At 38.6% G+C, this 16,504-nt stretch overlaps 1 protein-coding gene across 3 annotated transcripts in view; it reads left to right on the forward strand.

Annotated features, from left to right (window-relative positions):
• Positions 1-16,504, forward strand: part of LOC144309217 (doublesex- and mab-3-related transcription factor C2-like) — a 33,416-nt gene that overhangs the window by 7,795 nt on the left and 9,117 nt on the right. Inside the window, exon 1 of one of the 3 annotated variants that reach the window (XM_077890436.1) lies at positions 13,056-16,086. The exons of 1 other annotated variant lie outside the window; for it this stretch is intronic. Coding sequence is in view for 1 of the 2 variants with exons in the window: in XM_077890433.1 (XP_077746559.1) it covers positions 16,285-16,493 (209 nt within the window). In the remaining variant the exon portion in view is untranslated. Of the gene's footprint in view, positions 1-13,055; positions 16,087-16,111; positions 16,494-16,504 lie in introns of those variants that run through there. One more of the 3 variants, XM_077890433.1, reaches the window with a different exon arrangement.

Consider the following 16,504-nt stretch of genomic DNA (forward strand, 5'->3'; position numbering starts at 1 on the left):
GTACAACATAGTGATGGGACAATTACATACATTACAAAATGCTCACTCCAATAAATGTGATTATCATCTGTCACTATACAAAGTTATAATGATATTATTGACTATATTTTCTACACTGTACTTTTCATCCCCATTTAGTTCATCACTGGAAGTTTGTGCCTCTTCATCCCCAAAGTAGTTGACTGCTCTGCTTACCACCCCCAACCTTCTACCCTCTGGCTACCACCAAGTTCGTTCTCTATGTTTATGAGTCTGCTTCTATCTTATTTCTGCTGTTGTTCGTTCATTTGTTTGCTTTGCTTTGTAGGTTGCACATATAAGTGAAATCATATGGTATTGGTCTTTTACTGTCTGGCTTATTTCACTTAGTACAATACCCTCTAGGGCCCTTCATGTTGTCACGAATGGCAAGAGTTCATTGCTTTTTTTAATGACCAAATAAAGTTTCATTGTGTATATATACCACATCTTCTTTATCCCTTTGTCTATTAACAGATACTTCCATATTGTGGCTATTGTAAACGAAGCTATGATGAACACGGGCGTGCATAAATCCTCTCAAATTAGTGGTTTTGTTCTCTTTGAGTAAATATCGAGAAGTGGAATTACTGGATTGTGTGATCTTTAATTTTCTGAGGAATTTGCATACTGTTTTCCAGAGTGAAAACTCAGAAATTTCCAACTTACATTCCCACCAACAGTACACAAGGGTTCCCTTTTCTCCGCGTCCTCACCAACACTTGTTATTTCTTCCCGTTTTATACTAGCCATTGTGACTGGTGTGAGGCCGTATCTCCTTCTGGTTTTGATATGCATGTCCCTAATGATTAGTTATATTGAGCATCGTTTCATGTGTCTGTTGGTCATCTGTATACCTCCATTGGAAAAATGTCTATTTAGGTCCTCTGTTAATTTTTAAATCAGTTTATTTGTTTTTTTTTTTTCTTACTTTGTTTCTTTGCTTGTTTTTGGTATTGAGTTTTCTGAGTTCTTTATATATTTTGGATACTAAGTCCTTATTGGATATGTCATTTGTGAATATCTTCTCCCATTTAGTAGGCTGCCTCTTTGTTTTGTTGATGGTTACTTTCACTGTGCCAGACCTTTTTAGTTTGATATAGTCCCACTTGTTTATTTTTGCTTTTGCTTTCCTTGCCTAGAGAGACATATCCAGAAAAATATTGCTAAAGCCCATGTCTATGAGTTTACTACCCAAGTTTTCTTTTAGAAGTTTTATGGTTTCAAGGCATGCATTTAGGTCTATAATCCATTTTAAGTTTGTTTTTGTGTATGGTGTAAGAAAGTGGTCCAGTTTCCTTCTTTTGCACTGTCCAGTTTTTTGTAGCTGTCCAGTTTTCCCAAAGACTCCTTTTTGGAGAGATTGCTTTTATTTTATTTTATTTTTTGAAGAGACTGCCTTTGCCCATTGTATGTTCCTGCCTCCCTTGTCATGAAGTAATTGACCACATATATGTGGGTTTATTTCTGGGCTCTCTATTCTGTTCCATTGATCTGTGTGTCTATTTCTGTGCTGGTACCATATTGTTTTGACGACCTATAGCTTTGCAGTATAGTTAGAAATCTGGGATTCTGATACCTCAGGCTTTCGTCTTCTTTCTCAAGATTGCTCTGACTATCCAAGGTCCTTGGTGGCTCCATACAAATTTTAGGATCCTTTGCTCTAGTTCTGTGAAAAATACTGCTGGTATTTTGATAGGGATTCCATTGAATCTGTAGATTGCTCTATGTAGTGTGAACATGTAGACAATATTAATTCTTCCATTCCGAGAGCATGGTACATCTTTCCATTTATATATGTCATCTTCAGTTTCTTCCTACTCTACCAGCTTCCTGAGTGTTTTCCAGTACTATGTTTCTATAGCCAAATAACATTTCATTGTGTGGATAGATCACATTTTATGTATCCATTCATCAGTTGATGGCCATTTGTTTTGTTTCCACTTTGGGGGCATTATAATAAAAAATAATACTGCTGTGGACATTGGTATGCAAGTTTTTATGTGGATATATATTTTAATTTTTCTTGGGTTTATACCAAGGACTGGAATTGCTTGGTTATATGATAAGCCTGTGTTTAATATTTGAGAGAATGGCAGACAGTTTTCCAAAGCATATGCACCATTTTACATCCCAATCAATAATGCTTGAGGATTCAAATTTTTCCACATCATCAACAACAATCATTTTTATGATTTCATGCCTTTTTGTTTTTAGCTATTCTAGTGGGCATAAGTAAAATAGATTCTCATTGTGGTTTTTATTTGCATTTCCCTAAGGATGAATGGCATCAAGTTACTTTTCAAGTGCTTCTTGGCCATTTCCCTAATCTTTTTGGGGAAACCAACTATTCACATAATTTCCCCGTTTCTCAAGGAGTTTATATATTTTATCATTGGTTTGTAAAACTAATTTATATCATCTTGGTACAGGTCCCTTATGCTTATATGATTTCCAAATACTTTTCCCCTTCTGCAAGTTCTCTTTTCACTTTCTTGATGTTATTATTTGCAGCAAATAAAGTTTTTAAAAATCTGATGAAGCCCAGCATATCTTTTCATTTTGTTCATTGGCCTTTTGGTGGTATATCTAAGAAAACACTGCCTAAACCAATGTCATGACAATTACTGCTATGCTTTCTTCTAGGAGTTCTATACTTTTAGCTCATACATTTAGATCTGTGATCCATTTTGAATAAATTTTTGTATATGGAGTGAAATAAGGATTGGGTCCAATTTCATTCTTTTGTATGTGGATATCCAGTTGTCCCAGTAACATTTGTTGAAAACACTCCTTTTTACCCCATACAATTACCTTGCCACCTGTTTGAAAATCAATAGACTGTAAGTGTGAAAGTTTTTTTGATGGATTTGCAATTTGATTCCATTAATCTATACAAATATCCTTACACTAAGCCCACACTGTCTTGATTGCTGGAACCTCCTAGTAAGATTTGAAATTGGGAAGTTCGAGGCCTCCAACTTTAATCTTCTTTTTAAAGATTGCCTTGGCTATCCTGGAATACTTGAATTACCATGAGGGTTTTGAGATCAGCTTATTTTTGTAAAGAAGTCAGCTGGGGTTTTGTTGGAAATCACGATGTATCTATAGATGTGTTTGGGGCGTATTGCCAGGTTAATAATATTTAGTTTCCCAAACAATGGGCAGGGAATGGCTTTCCTTTTCCCCCCCCCCTCCTTTTTATAAATTGTGGTAAAATATGCATGATGTAAAATTTAACATTTAACCATTTTTTGGCATACACCTCTGTTTCATTAAGTACACTCATGTTGTTGTGCAACCATCAACATTTTCATCTCCAGAATCTTTTCATTTACCCCAAATGAAACTCTGTACCCATGAAACACTAACTCTTCGCTACCCTTCTCTCCCCCACAATCCCTGGCAGCCACCATTCTGCTTTCTATCTGTATGATGTTCTGCCAATAGCTCCTTTGCCGTTTACTGTTCGTTTCATTTACATGTAATGTAATTAATGATAAGGTAGGATTTATTTCTGCCGTTGTCATTTTTTCCTCAAGTTTTTATGTTTTTCTCTCACATCGTAGAGGTGCCATTTTGTGTGAAAAATATTTTCTCTCCTACTCTTTTTATTCCCTTATTGTTACTACAGTTTTGAATTATTTTCTTAGTGGTTGCCTCACAGATTACAATTAAGATTTTAATCTTAAAGAATTTAACTCAGATTAATACCAGCTTAATTTCAATATTATGTAAAAAATTTGATCTTGTATAGCTCTGGACCCTCCAGCTCCTTTGTAGTGTTATTGTCATAAAAATTACACCTTTATGCCTTTTAAGCCTATCCAGATAGTTCTATAATTATTGCTTTGTGCACTTGTATTTGATGCTCTTTATTTCTTCATGTAGATTGGAGTCACTCTCTGGTGTCTTTGGGGGGCTTCCTCTTAATATTTCTTGTAAGGCAGGCCTGCCAGTGATAAATTCACTCAGTTTTTCCTTATCTGAGAATGGGTTTATTTCACCTTCATCTTTGAAGGATAGTCTTGCTGGATAGAGAATTCTTGGCTGAGTCTTTCTTTCGGTGCTTTGAATATGACTTCCCACTACCTTCTGTTCCTCATGGTTTCTGGTGAGAAGTCAGCTGTTAATCTTACTAGGGAATCCCTTGTATGTGATGAGCTGCTTTTGTATCTCTGCTTTCAACCTTCTCTCACTGTCTTTGGTTTCCAGGAGTTTGACTAAGCTGTTTCTAGGTGCAGATCTCCTTGAGTCTGTCCTCCATGGAGTTTCAGATCTTTTGGTTTCTCTGGATTAATAATTGTAATAAGATTTGGGAAATATTTGGCCAGCCATTGTTTTTCTAATATTCTTTCTTCCCCTTCCTCTCCTCTCCTCTCCTCTCCTCTCCTCTCCTCCAGGAACTCTCATTATGCATAAGCTGGTGTGCTTAATCATGTCCTACAAGGTCTCTGAGGCTGTGTTCATCTTTCTTCATTATCTTTTCTTTCTTTTCCTCAGACTGTACTGCCCCAGTTGGCTTTAACTTCCAAGTTTCGTGATTCTTTTTAATCTCAATTGCAATTTCTGTTGAACTGTCTAGTGAATTTTTCTTTGTAATTATTGTACTTTTCAACTCCAGAATTTCTGTTTGATATTTTTAAAGCGATTTCTATCTCTTTGCTGACGTGTCTATTTAATGAATCATCAGTCTCACACTTTCCATTAATTCATAAGACATGGTTTCCATTAGATGTTGAACATATTTACAACAGTTGATTTAAAGTCTCTGTCCAGTAAGTCCAATGTCTGGGTATCCCTGCGTATGCTCCATACTTCTCTGTTTCTTTGCATGCCAGATAGGATTTGGTCAAAAGCTGGACATCTATTCTAAGTAATAGAACGTGGCAACTCTAGAATTCAGATTCTGCCCCCTTTCCAGGTTTTATTGTTGCTGTTCGTTTTTGGTATCCTTGTTGTCATTGGTCTGCTTAGTGACTTTTCTGAACTACTTCTGTAAAGTCCATATCCTCTGTTGCATGTGGCCACTGAATTCACTGCTTGGCTAGCTTAGTGGTTATCTTGTGGAGGCCGAGAAAATTAAGGCCATTCCACCTCAAGTTTAGCATTAGCACAAGTACAGCCATCCCAGGCCCCTGTGAATAAGAGCTGAACTTTACAGGAAAAACTGCAGAATGTCCTTGACAGGGAATCCCATATCAGAAAGATTACAGAGCTCAAAACACCCTGGACAGAGACAGAAAATCCTGTGTTGGAAGGAAAACAGATCTTAAGAAACTCCCCCACCCTTTCCCCCATATCAGAATGAAAAAAATTCCTCCACCCCTTCTGAAAATACCCTAGACCAGCCCATAAAAACCCAGCTGTAACCCACCGTGGGGTCCAAGCCCCTGCACTGCTGTGTGGAGTATACTTGGACCCAAGCTCCAGCTTGTAAATAAACCCTCATGCGTTTGCATTGGTGTCAGCTCCTTGGTGGTTTCTCGGATACATAATCTTGGGCACAACAATCTAATGATTGGGCAGAGGTGCCTTTAAATGATTGTAGCTGCTAAGATGCTCAGTTGTTGACATGGAGCCCTGTGTGTATGTTGGGCATGCCTTCAACACTCAGCCAGGCAGTTGTCTACTCTGTGTCAGCCTTCATTCCGGCTTTCTCAGAGCCTCAAAATAAAGCAGAGTTGAGAGCATGGGGCCTTTTGGGGTCTCTCCAGAGCATACTGTAGTCTTGGGAATGGTTCCGGCCTTCCAGATTCATAGGGATAATGTCATAGCTTTTTAAAGTCCCTACAGACATCTTATTCCTCAGTTTCTCCTTTGAAGGTTTAGGTTCACTTATTGTTCACCGCAAGTGTTACCTACTGCCTGAGGCAGTTGCAATGTTAAACAATTGCTCCTAAATGTTTTTGACAAATGCCCCCAGGGAATGGGCACTTCAAATGGGCAAGCTCTGAGTCAGTCCAAATACAGACAGCCGTGTGAGTGGGGTCATCCAGGAAACAACCAGACAGATCAAATGATGACAGTTGTCTGGGAATGAAACTTTGCAGGAGGCCCATCTCCTTTCTGTTCCCTCTGGCAGCTGCCAAGCTGCTGGCTTTTACTGCAACTGTAGACTGTCCAGAGTCAAGGCTATCACAGGGTTGCAGAGAGGGGCATGGGAATATGACCGGTTAAAATGCCACCAAAAACTCACTCTTCCTACTGAGATTCATCTGTCTCTCTAGAATAAACATACTGAGGTTGTTGCATGCTTTTGGTGAATTTCCAGAGTTCTGAAAACATTGATTCTGAAATTTTCTGCCAGTTTTTTTCATGGATTTTAGGGAAGACAGAATTTTCAGAGGTTCTTCCTCTGCCGGCTTTGGCCGGCTTCCAGTACAACCTTTCACTGTGCTTGTCTATCATGGTGTTTGTTGCTGTGCTTTGCACTTACATGTCTCTCGACAAATGACTTTTGTTGGTCACTGACCACGTGAAAGGGACCACAATAGGAGCTGTGGGAGCAAAGATATATAAGGTACTATCTTTGATCTCAAAGGTGTCACTCTTGAAAATAAATGAATTTAACTGGAATATTTAAAGCGTAATGATTGCCAAGTCTGCATCTGGTCATCAAATTGTATCTTTTTTTAAAAAAAAGATTTTATTTATTGATTTATTGATTTAGAGACAGACCATGTGAGCACACAGGGGGAGGGGCAGTAGGAGAGGAAGAGAAGCAGACTTCCTGCTGACCATGAAGCCTGAGGCAGGACTCAATCCCATGGCCCTGAGATCATGACCTGAGCCAAAATCAAGAGCGGGATGCTTAACTGACTGAGCCACTCAGGCACCCCAGTCACCAAATTAAATCTTAATTCAGTTCAGTGGCAGTTAGTTTTGGCCTCCATGTCTTAAATATAACCAGGTCTTCACCAGGATATTTGGCAGCAAGCCTGGACTAATATCTCTGGTCACAACTAATTTCACCCCTAATCCCTTCAGGAAGCTGAGAGCCTCAAGTGAATAAGAGGGCAGATGAAGAACTGCAGAGATCTCCCATATGAAGAGTTAGAAAGAGAGATCCATTTGAACAGCCAGTCTCAGTTTTCATAATTCCATAGCACCAAGTTAGTACTTTACACTGAAATGGTTTATTTTTATATTGATGCAGCCCACCGCCCTGCTGGTTATTGATAGACTTCTGAGCAAAACATAGAAGAGACCCAAAAGACTACTCTTCACACCACAGAATGGAAATATAGCTCCATCTTTCTCCTTTTGAATCAATCTCTGCATACTCAACAAATATCACTTGGCCGTTGACCCAAGAGTCCCACAGTAGCCTTTATAAAATCTGAGTTTACATATAATGTCTATTTATGTGAAACCCTTTGAACTGCAAGAGATGCCTGCTAACATACAACCTGTTTGTTCAGGGCCTGATTACTCAAGGAACTCTGGAACCTTGGATAAATATGTCTGTAAAGTTGTCAAGGAGCCCACAAGTGACAATTAAGATAGATGATTTTTAATTTGAAACTTGGTTCTACCACTTCTTAGTTGGGCAAATTACTTAGTTTCTCCTAGTCTCAGATTTCCAGTTTTCAAAACTTGGAATAATCACGGGGGTGAGTACTAAATGTGACAATGTTTATAGAACATTTAGCACACTACCTGGCAAATAGCGAATGCCCCCAAAATATTAGCTCTAATTACTATTGACAAACCTCCAAAATGCCACAAACCCGCAAAATCTATTACGGTGACCCAAATTAAGAGATTCAGAATTCATTTGCCTCATTTGGCCAACAATGAGTTCCTCCCTCCGTGTGCTTGCACAGATGGACAGTGGCCAGGAGAAGAGCCCCCTGTTATGCTTCGTGATGTTGGGTGACAACAAAATCAACTTGCCGAAAATGAATGCATTTACCAAGTGACAAATTTGACACATCTACTGAATTTCTCATTTGTCATTTTAACAGCTTTTATAGGAAAGCTCATATTTGGTTATTGAAGCTGAAGTATGTTTCTGAATATTAACTTCAATGAAGTAGATATACCTTAGAAATTGGGGGAAATTTTTTTTAAAATAAAAATAAAAGAAATTGGGGAAAACATCCAAAGTTACAGACTGAGAAATTGCCCCTCAAAACTATTATTTCTTTTTTTTTCCAAACTATTATTTCAACCTAAAATCTGGGTTTTACTTATGATAGAATTGTTTTAATTATTCCTGATTTATCCGGGAATCTTTTGAATATAAATTTCTGTTTCTTCAAAGCACATGCATTTGGGGGTATACTTTTCAAATAGCGTATTAAATAGATGTGCTTATTTCTTCCAATTAGAGTTTCTAGTCAAGGACAAATATATTGAATTCAAAATCTGTATTTAATTTTAATTTTAATTTAAAATTCAATTATTTTAAGTTGGATTAAAATTGAATTTAAATTTAATTTTAAATTCAAACACATGCTAAAAATCAGGACTTATAATTAAATTCATACAGAGACTTCTGAAGCTTCTGGGAAGATAGAGTAGAAGTACATTTCCCTATTCTTCCCACTAACTACAACCTAAAACTCTAGGCACCATATATAAAATAAACACAGGACTCTGCAAAGTGGAGAGGAGTAGGCAGAACAACTAGGGGTCTCGGAACCAAAGGAAGGACAAAATGGTGAGTTCCCCTGGTTTTCTGTCCGTGTCATATATCCCAGACTTTGAGCTGAGGAAGCCAGCTACCCAGAAATGACAAAAGGCACAAGCAAACCAGTGATGATGACAACCATGACAATGAAAACAAGGACAACAACAACAACAACAACAAAAACAAAACAGCTGCAACAAAAGGCTGCCGTCTCTAGCACAAGGGTCAAAAAAGTGACAGCTTAGCAAGACAGGAGGAAAACCCTTTGACAATAACTGTTCCACTTCAGCCAACTACCACAGAACAACCCATGGACTCGCCCCCACGCAAGCCAGCAAAGGTCTAATGGGAAGCCTAGAATTCCACATTTGACTGGAAGAAACAGGAGCCATTCTGCCCCTCCTATGTTAGTGGAAATCAATCACGTGGAAGTTCGGGAGGTATAATTAAATTATACCTCCACCAGGCAGTAAGGAGGAGATCTGCCCTATCTCTGCTGAAATGATTTTAGGACTTTTAATGGCACTCATTGGTAAGGAGGCCACCCAATCTATGGACTAAAGGGAAAATGTTCCAGCACATCAAGAAATGAATCGAACTGAATGGAAATGCTTATAAAACATACCAAAATTTGTGGGATGAAGCTAAAGCATTGCTGAAAGGCAAACTCATATCTTTAAGGGCTTCCGTTAAGTAAAAGGAAACCATCAAATCAATAGTCTAAGTTCTCAGCTTCAGGAAACTAGAAGAAGACGAAGAGCAAAATAAACCCTAAGTGAGCAGAAGGAAGGCAACATTAAAGATAAAGCCCAATAATCAATGAAATATAAAACAGAAGACAATAGAGAAAATCAGTGAAACAAAAATCTGGTTCCTTGAAAAGATCCATAAAACTTAGAAACCTCTAGTAAGACCGACAAAATTAACTTACAATGATTCACTACATTTGCACATATTTACTGAAGGACATTAATAGCCCTATCCACGATAGTCGACATAGGATCTACTTTAGAAACCTAACTACCCATGCTCTCATTATGTATCACACAGTGGAAAGAAGAGTAAGGGAAATATTGGACTCTTGGTTTATTTTTATTTTATTTTTCAAAAGATTTTATTTATTTATTCATGAGAGACACAGAGAGAGGCAGAGACACAGGCAGAGGGAGAAGCAGGCTCCATGCAGGGAGCCCAATGCAGGACACGATCCTGGGACCCCAGGATCATGCCCTGAGCCAAAGGCAGATGCTCAACCTCTGAGCCACACAGGCATCCCTGGACTCTTGGTTTAAAACAACAATGAAATTCGATTTTCAGCATAACAGCTAGATTGTTGTCCTTCATGACACAAACTATTTTTTGTAATACCTCCTGTAATTAGCTCAAATTCTTTTGTAAGTGATAGAATAGATTCCACAGTATCTGTTTATCTGTGCCACGAGTTCAATTTTTTTTTTTTTAAGCTACGAATCATGGCTTTGCAAATTGGAAAGTCCTTGGAGACAAAATGTACCTAAAGCATCAATTGGTCAAGGTCTCATGTCTCACAACTTGTGTAATGATAAAAATAAGGTATTTGAAACTTCTTTCAGATTTGGAATCAATTCCTCTTTCACATTGTTGGTAAGGTCTGGTATTATATATAGACATAGCTGAAGATCTTCTGCGTTTTGTAAAATATAATATATGGTGTCACTGTTTTCTAACATACGTTCTGTGACTGAAATAATGTTTTTTTTATTTATGTTTCTTGGCATGTGTCCATCTAAAATGTTTGCATGCGTGTGCACACGTGTGCATGTGCACACACGCACATGTGCATGCACAAAAGGTCTAAGCCATTTTATAGTGATTAAATTTATAACCCAGGTCATCTTAACAATTTTTTTTAAATAGACTTTATTTTTCAGAGCAATTTTAGGTTCAATTTCTGCAAAACTGAGCAGAAAGTACAGAGAGTTCTCATATACCCTCCGACCCTACACATGCATAGCCTCCCCAGCTGTCAACATCCCCCACCAGAGTGGTACATTTGTCACAATTGATGAACCTACATTGATACATCATTATTACTCCAAATTCATAGTTTATGTTAGAGGTCACTCTTGATGTTGTACATTTGATGGGTTTGGATGAATATATAATGACATGTATCCACCAGTGTAGTGTCATACAAAATACTTTCACTGCTCTAAAAATACTCAATGCCCTGCCTATCCATCCCCTCCTTTCCCCCCGAACCCTGGGCAACCACTGATCTTTTTACTGTCCCCATAGTTTCTTCTTTTCCAGAATGTCGTGTAGTTGGAATCACAGTATATAGCATTTTTCCAACTGGCTTTTTTTTTTTTCACTTAGTAATATAGGTTAAGGTTCTTCCATGTTTTTTCACAACCTGATATTTCTTTTCTTTTTAGTGCTGAATAATATTTCATTGTATGAAAATGATACCACAGTTTATCCATTCATCTACTTAAGGACATCTTAATTGCTTCCAAATGTTGGAAAATGTGAATTAAGCTGAAACTAACATCCACGTGTAGGTTTTTGTGTCGACATAAGTTTTTATCACATTTGAGAATACACCAAAAACATAACTGCTGGGTCACATGGTAGGTTTTGTAAGAAACTGCCAAACTGTCTTCCAAAGTGGCTGTAGCATTTTTCATCCCCACCATCAGTAGGTGAGAGTTCCTGTTGCTTCACATCCTACAGTGTTTGGTTTTATCAGTGCTTTGGATGTTGGCCATTCCAATAGATTTATGGTAATATTGCATACTGTGTCTGTCTGTTACAGCCTGGGTAATTGAATGCGATCTAGTTTCCATTTCACTAATTTACTACTCAGCTATGTCAAATCTGTCTAACATATCCAGTGAGTATTTTTATTGAGGTGAAATTCACATAACATAAAATCAGCCATCTAGAAACATACAATTCAGTGGCTTTTTGTACATTTGCAATGTTGTGCATGCCCATTTCTGTCTTGTTTCCTCAAAAGATTTTCACCAACCCAACAGAAAGCCTTGTACCAGTGAACTGGTCCCTCCTCATACCCCCTCCTCCTGGGAACTATCAATATTCTTTTGATCTCTATAGCTTTAACTACTCTGGACATTGCATATAAAGAGCATCATACAATGTGTGACCTTTTGCTTATGGTTACTTACGGAGCACAATGTTTTTGAGGTTCATCCATATTGTATGTCTCAATACTTCATCCCTGTTGATGACTGAGCAATACTCTCCACAGTGTGGTGTGTATATATCATGGTCTGTTTATCCATTCTTTCATGGTCATTAGGGTTGTTTCCAGATTTGGGCTGCTCTTAGCCTGATTTTTCAGATGGGAAAACCAAGACACAGAGAGGCGAGTAACTTGTGCAAAGTCAAACATCTGGTGAAGTGGGGAGCTGAGGTTCAATTTTAAGCAGTTTGTTTTCAGAGTCCTTCTTTTTGAACATGCCCTCATTTGATGGTGAGGAGATACTGTATTCCAAGCACCATAGCGTTTCTTCTGCCTCCCCAGGCAAAGCCGATTGTTTCCTTCTCCACTTTCCCAAGGCATTGCTTATTTGAAATCAACTGTACCATGAAACTTAAAGATTCCTGGGCACTAACTTTCCATCAATGTGACCTCTAGCTTTGGCTTTATCAAACTTGAGCAAGATAAGGAAATGAAGAGGATAAACCAAGACATGTACTTTTTTTTTCTTCAAATTTTATTTATTTTTATTTTTTTAAATAAATTTATTTTTTATTGGTGTTCAATTTACCAACATACAGAATAACACCCAGTGCTCATCCCGTCAAGTGCCCCCCTCAGTGCCCGTCACCCATTCACCCCCACCCCCCGCCCTCCTCCCCTTCTACCACCCCTAGTTTGTTTCCCAGAGTTAGGAGTCTTTATGTTCTGCCAAGACATGTACTTAAAATGACCCCATTCTTTTCTCTTTTTTTCCCCATAATGACCCCGTGTGGAAAATATTATTATTTTGCAATGGAATGTCAATACTAATAACCAAAACATGCTAAAAACCAATAAAATGGATGGAAATTGAGAGAGTAATGCTCAGCATCATACTTCATCAGGGAAATGGAAATTTTAAAAAACAATTGTTAAAAACGTTGTTGCTGTTATTGTTGCTAATTTCAGGCACTAGATTTTGTCATTATGTTTGGACTGTTAGAGAACTTCTTATCAAATTCATCTTAAATTTGTTTACATTTCTCTTGATATTGTCCACTTTGTTCTCTTTATATTTCTTTGAGCACAACAAATGAATAACTTTTCATCATTCTCTGCTGTTGCAAACACAACAGCAGCAACAGCAACAAGGTGGGGGGCTGGGGGCTGGGATGCTCATCTTTACAGCAAAATGTCTGTCAATGAAAAAGTAGAAAGGAATGATATCAATAGAAAGTCATCATTTTCCAACACCAAGGTAAGAATCAAATCAGACTAGAGCCAGCAACAAAAACTAAGGCCAAGAGGTGAAATTCTGTGGGGAGGAAACAGAATTCCCACACGGTATCAAAATGTCATGCTACGGACTGCTTGTAAGTCACAGAGGGACAAAGGTATCTTTACAATGGACGGAGCTGCCCAACAATACCATAAATAAGTGATCAAACTGAGTAGTGCCAATAGCAGCACTGACAGCTAGACAAACTGACCTTGGGAGCTTCCGGATGTGATGTAATGTAACTAGCCATCACCTATTTAGTATCCTTGCCAAAAATGTTAAACCAAAATCATCTAAATGAGAGGAGAATATCAGGCAAGGCCATATTGCGGACACGTTGGAAGCAAACAGGCCTAGGCTCTTGGAAAATGTCATTGACATGGAAGATTTAAGTTGAGGGACTGTTTGGGACTAGAAGATACTAAAGAGACATGACAACTGAATGCAATGCATGATACTTGATTGAACTGTTGACCCTCAAAAGGACATCATTGGGACAAGTGCGGGAAATTTGAATATGGAGTGTGTATGGACTTAATAATGTTACCATGCCACTGTTAAATTTCTTCAACGTGACAATAATAATATGGTTAGACAAGGGTGTTTGGAACCTGGGTGGTTAGGCAAAAAGAAGAAAAAGGGAGAGATAAAGCAATAGGATAATATGGAATCTAGGTAAAAGAATGTTCACTCTTCCACTTTGTGCGCTTTGAATCTCTTTTCAAATGGATAGTTGAGGGAAATGAATCTCTCATATTTTAGAGTTACATGATGAAGTGTTCCACAATAAAAATAAGATGGCTTATGGTATCTCCTTGAAAATTATCTGGAGGAGACTGAGGGGAGAAGATATATATGAAATGAAATTGGCTATGAGTTGTTAATCGTTGCAGCCCAGTGATGGATACTTGGAGGCGCCCTCACTATTCTCTCTTGTACAGTGTGCTCAAAGGGTGGCTCCCCCTCCAGCAGCATCTGCATCACCAGGGAACTTGTCAGAAAAGCAAACTCTGGGTCCCACCTCTGACTTTTTAGTCTGAGACTGTAGATGTAGAGCTCAGCAATCTGTTTTCACAAGCTCTTTGGCTTATTTGGATTCTGATGCAAGCTAATGGGCCAGGACCAACAGCACTACTGTAATGAACCTGGAGACTGTAAGTTTCTGTACAAACCCTATTTGTATACACTTGAAACTATCCACAGTACAACTTGAGAAAAAAAATGAATAAAACTGGCCCCACAGCTGTTTACTGGTAATATTTTAATAAAGTCTCAAGACAGAGAATCCCGATGCTATACAAAAACTTCCAGAGGATAGAAAAGAGAACCTATCCCCCAACTCAGTCTATGAGACTAGAAAACCTTGATGCTGGAAGCAGCAAGGATAGTATGAGAAAGACAAACTTCAGGTTGATCTTCCTCATGAGCAGAAAACACAAAAATCCTAAGCAAAATTTTAGCAAACTGAACCCACCAGCATCTACAAAAGATGATCCACCATAACAAAGCTACATTTGTCCTAAGAGAGCAAAGCTGGATTCACATTAAGAACAACAACGACAACAACAACAACAACAAAAAACAACTATAGATGGAAGGGGGCAAGAGAGAGATTTATGTGTTGCCAACATATTCTGTTGCTTGCTCTAGGTGCTAACTGAATGTGTATGTTTAATTTTTGAAAACTCATTAAGATACATGCTTATGATTTTTGTCATTTTGTGATTAGAAGTTTCATTAAAGATTTTGAAAAAAAGCATCTACAAATAACAGCCACTGTATTAACAGACTAGACAAATAGACCCTTGATCATTTCAATAGAGACAAAAATGTAAAATTCAATATCTATCCATGATTTTTGAAACAAACTCGTTAAGCTGGAAATATAAGGGAAGCTCCTTAATTGTATAAAGGGAAAGAAAAAAGAAAAGAGAAAGAAAGGAAGGAAGGAGAAAGGAAAGAGAGAAAGGAAGAAGAAAGGAGAAGAAAGAAAGGAGAGAGGAAGGGAGGGAGAAAAAAAAACAGTGAAACAGCAAACATATTTTATTATGGAAATGTTGGCAGCATTCTATTTAATACGAGGGAAAACTCAGGTCCAATTTCGTCATGTCTCTTCAGCCTTGTGTGGAGGCCCGAGCTAGCCGGTAGAGGCTTGAGAAACCTGTACATTGATTACTGTGCTTCTGTAACTCACAGATTCGTGAAAAACAGCAGAATGTCTAAAGACAAATTATTAGATATCGCAGAGTATTTAGCAGGGTGGCTGACTTTAAGGTCTATATAGTTTTTAAACAGCCAAATGGATTCCTATAAGTTAGATACAATCAGAAAATGCCATTTTAAACAGGTATCAAGTACAAGAGCAACAACACTCTAGAATATCTTGGGATAAATGCAAGAAAGGATGTACAAGATCTGAATGTACAAAAGATAAAACTAAACACTAAACTGAAAGGTTAAAACGTTAAGGAAAACCTACCTAACTGGAGAGACATGCCATGTTGGTGACTAGGAGGGCTGGGTGTCCTGAAGATAGTCAATTCTCCCCTAGCTCATCCACAGATTTAAAGAAAATGCAACCCCAAACCGTTACAAATGAGCTTTCAAGGAACGTGGCATGCTGATTCTGACGTTTATACTGGAAGGGAAGAATAAGGAAGATATGCTTGAAGATTACGAATAAGATGTGGGGACTTGCCCAACCATAGATCAGGATGTCATATCAAGAGGTAAAAACTAAGATGGTGTAGTACTGGCACAGTTATAGACAAATTTATCTGTGGAACAGAAGAGGGAGCTCAGACACGGAGACACGCAAAGATGGAACAAAATGACTCAGGCACCGCCAAATGTACCCTGGGGGTACAGAATCCCCCCACACCACCCGGGACCCCGCCGCCCATTGACAATCCCTGACAGGGGAATATGGATGAATCTTAAAAACACACGGTGAATTTTGTAAAGGTAAGTTACAGAATACCAAGGACATGAGTTAAATATGCACGCACATGTAATATTTCACATCCAAAGAGAGAAAAGCCTGCCAGCCTGTGTCTGGGAAGCACAAAGTTTCACTTCACTTCACGAGTTAGAGTCTGGTTTGGTAAAGCCGCCACACCAAGGCAAGAGGAGAGGGGGCGGGACTTTGTTGGATGAGCTTCGATGGAACTCAAAGCTCATTGGTCGCTGGCCTCAGCTTGGGAGGTGGAAGGCAGCGCTGGAAGCTCATTGGCCTTTGTGGGAAGGGCGGGAAAGAGAGAGAGAGAGAGAGAGAGAGAGAGAGAGAGAGAGAGAGTGAGAGCGAGAGACAGCTGGGTCCTCCTTCCCACCTCTTGTCCCTGCTGTTGGATTCTGATCTATGGGAAGCTGAGGTAACATTACC

The sequence above is a fragment of the Canis aureus genome, chromosome X (genome assembly GCF_053574225.1).
Source record: "Canis aureus isolate CA01 chromosome X, VMU_Caureus_v.1.0, whole genome shotgun sequence".
Lineage (NCBI taxonomy): Eukaryota > Metazoa > Chordata > Mammalia > Carnivora > Canidae > Canis > Canis aureus.